Here is a 2,629-nt window from a genome sequence, read left to right as displayed (position 1 = left end):
GCACTATCAATTAGTTAGAGCGAAAAGTTTATTCCTATCATTTTGGTGGGTGAAGCGATATACCCAATCACGCCCCTCTCGAGTTGCACGCGACGCCCTTCGATAAGTAGCAACTGGTGTATTGAACAACGGGTCATCCGGCACACGGTCCTCCGCAGAAAAAATTGGCGCTGATCCGGTTCTCATCCTCTCGTATGCGTCAATCTCATTCAAAAACGGGTAATCTTCATTGTTGTTAAGCGAGTCAGTCTCCGAGTTATCAACGCTATCAGCGACGCGTGCACGCTTACGAGGTCGGTTGTCACCGTCATTGCTATTTTCATCCTCATCCCCGTCATCCTCTTCATCATCATCATCATCGTTGTCATATTCGTCTTCAGCCTCTTCATCGTCATAATCACCATCCTCCCCATCCTCCAAATCTTTTTGCGATGCTGATTTCGCCTCAGGTGCAGCACCAATGACGTCGCTAGACAAATTACTGTTTTTCACGCTGTCTCTCTTCGTGATGGTAATAATAACAAATTCACGCGCCCGCGGACTCACCAGTGCGTATTTCGTGAGGCGTCTCCAAGGGACAGGGCTGGCAGTTGGAGCAAGCAATTGCATGCAGTACACTTCTCTCTTGTCTGTCAGTCTTTTCTTGTGCGTCACGGGAAGGCAAATCAAGAAATGAGGTTTGGAGGTATCTACAATCATTACGACACGCTTGTGATACAGCAAATCCGTGAAAGCAATTCGTCCCCTGCGGCGCAACTCATCCCTGTTCCATTCAACCACGTCCAAGTTTCGAGGTTCGCAAAGTTTTCTGACCACTTCAAGAAAAGGAGCAACCTTCACATCCATAGCTTGTGCAGATTTGCCTGAGAGCGCCGTACCCAACCCGTCATTTGCACCATCCGTTGCAGAATATAATTGACTCATTGCGTTGAACTCCTCTACCACACCATTCACTGCTTCCTCAGCTTCCCCGCGAGTAACCATTTCCACTTTCAACTCGCGCATCACCATATTCATTCCAAGCAGAGGGCCGAAGTGTGGTTCAAGAACAATGCTCCAATATCTATTGCATGGTTGTTGTCTGTTCCGTAGTTTTGTACGCATGCTAATATATACCTCACGGGGTTGCACAAGCATATGCCGCGCATCACTGATTGGACCTTCGATGGAGGAGCTTAGCTCCAGCATTTTCGCCAGTTCCTCCTCATTCTTCCATGGAGGTGGAGCGTCCTCAAAATCATACCAGTAAACTTGAGTGCCGACCTCCGGCATGTGATTCCTTCATGTGAAGAAATAGAGGAGAAATGTGCACGGGTAGTCGTGTATTGGTTAGCTACGGTAAATGTAGTGGAGACGCTTGTTAACGGAGTAGAGCGCATATGAAAAGAGTCATACTTAACGGGAAACTTGGGTCAGAAAGTAGTCTCTCTCCAAAGACACTTACTCCTTTCTCGACCCCATCGCAATATTTTACAACAACAACACGAACACGCGCGCAGTAGGGAAAATATAACTTACCGCAGTTCCTTCACGATGATAATGGTCGCATATAATTTTCCACGTCGCCAAATACTACTTTTCCATCCTTGTTACTATCTGCAATAGCAAATGCGTGGGAGAGTAAAGCGGCACGTCCGCCGCCTCGCACACCTTTTGGATTTACGTCGCCATCTTCATGTCCAGGGGGTCGCAGCCACGCAACATTTTCCGTTTCTAAAATATCCTGTAACGTCACATATCCCTTGTCACCAGCCAGTGCGATGAAGTGGGCCCAATGCGCAACCCGTGGGACGGCATGAAATGGATTTGCTGCTCCCGGCACGTCACTCAAGTCTGAGGCGTCATTCCCCATGGAGTCATAATATGCAACAGCAAACCGTACAAACTCTTCCTCAGATATTCGTCTTTGTAGAGTTGCATTGGGCGGCACTGAAGCACCAACCGCGACGGTGTTAACACCTGAAGGTCGTTTACAATAATCACTTGAAGAGCCCCTCAAGGGGGCCGCATAACCCTCCTCACAGATTTCCTTCGGATATTTTGTCACGTTTCCATCACCAGAGGCATCACACCGACCAAAGAGTAGTTCCGTTACGGTTGGATTCGGTTGTTTTCCCCACAATACGTACCAGGCAAGGCAGAAGCGTGAAACTGAAAGAACATTTTCACGACTATACAAGGCGAACACGCGCTGAGCATAGGAGCGCACCTCCCCGCCAGAGTTGTACATCAAGCTATAGTGATAATAATGATAATAACGATATACACAAAATAGGATTCTACAAGATAAAATGAGTAAAGGGGATACTAATATAAATGGTTAAAAAAGGAGGTATAAAAACATTTGTACCGTAAGCACAAAGAAGAAGCGAAACCTAACCGCACATACAAACATCAACAAGCAACTCAAAAATAAATCACAAACTGCGAAAACTGTTTCTCTTTCTCCCTCTGGTCGAAAAAGTGGGGACTACAAACTCATTTCAACTCGCTCACTGCTGTCACTTTAGTTTACTTCTTTTTTCTCTGCGCCCCACACGCCTGCCTGAATATATGGTTTTTCGCTACACGAAAAGGGGGTAAAGGAGAATGTGATGCACACACTCATCAAAGCACGTATTGCGATGTC

General features: G+C 46.7%; 2 protein-coding genes across 2 annotated transcripts; both read right to left on the bottom strand.

Moving 5' to 3' along the window:
- Positions 1-6: 6 nt before the first annotated feature.
- TEOVI_000865100 (class I transcription factor A, subunit 2) lies at positions 7-1,272 on the bottom strand (the record flags this gene model as incomplete). Its single annotated transcript, XM_067220090.1, has 1 exon — positions 7-1,272. One exon carries the CDS (start codon positions 1,270-1,272, stop codon positions 7-9), a length of 1,266 nt encoding a protein of 421 aa, XP_067076191.1.
- Positions 1,273-1,528: 256 nt separating this feature from the next.
- On the bottom strand, positions 1,529-2,230 carry TEOVI_000865000 (uncharacterized protein; the record flags this gene model as incomplete). Its single annotated transcript, XM_067220089.1, has 1 exon — positions 1,529-2,230. One exon carries the CDS (start codon positions 2,228-2,230, stop codon positions 1,529-1,531), a length of 702 nt encoding a protein of 233 aa, XP_067076190.1.
- Between the last annotated feature and the right edge of the window lie 399 nt (positions 2,231-2,629).

Source organism: Trypanosoma equiperdum (genome assembly GCF_001457755.1).
Source record: "Trypanosoma equiperdum strain OVI genome assembly, contig: ctg_1052, whole genome shotgun sequence".
Taxonomy (NCBI): domain Eukaryota; phylum Euglenozoa; class Kinetoplastea; order Trypanosomatida; family Trypanosomatidae; genus Trypanosoma; species Trypanosoma equiperdum.
Note: the sequence above shows the minus strand (reverse complement) of the source record. Positions and strands in the feature narration are given on the sequence as shown.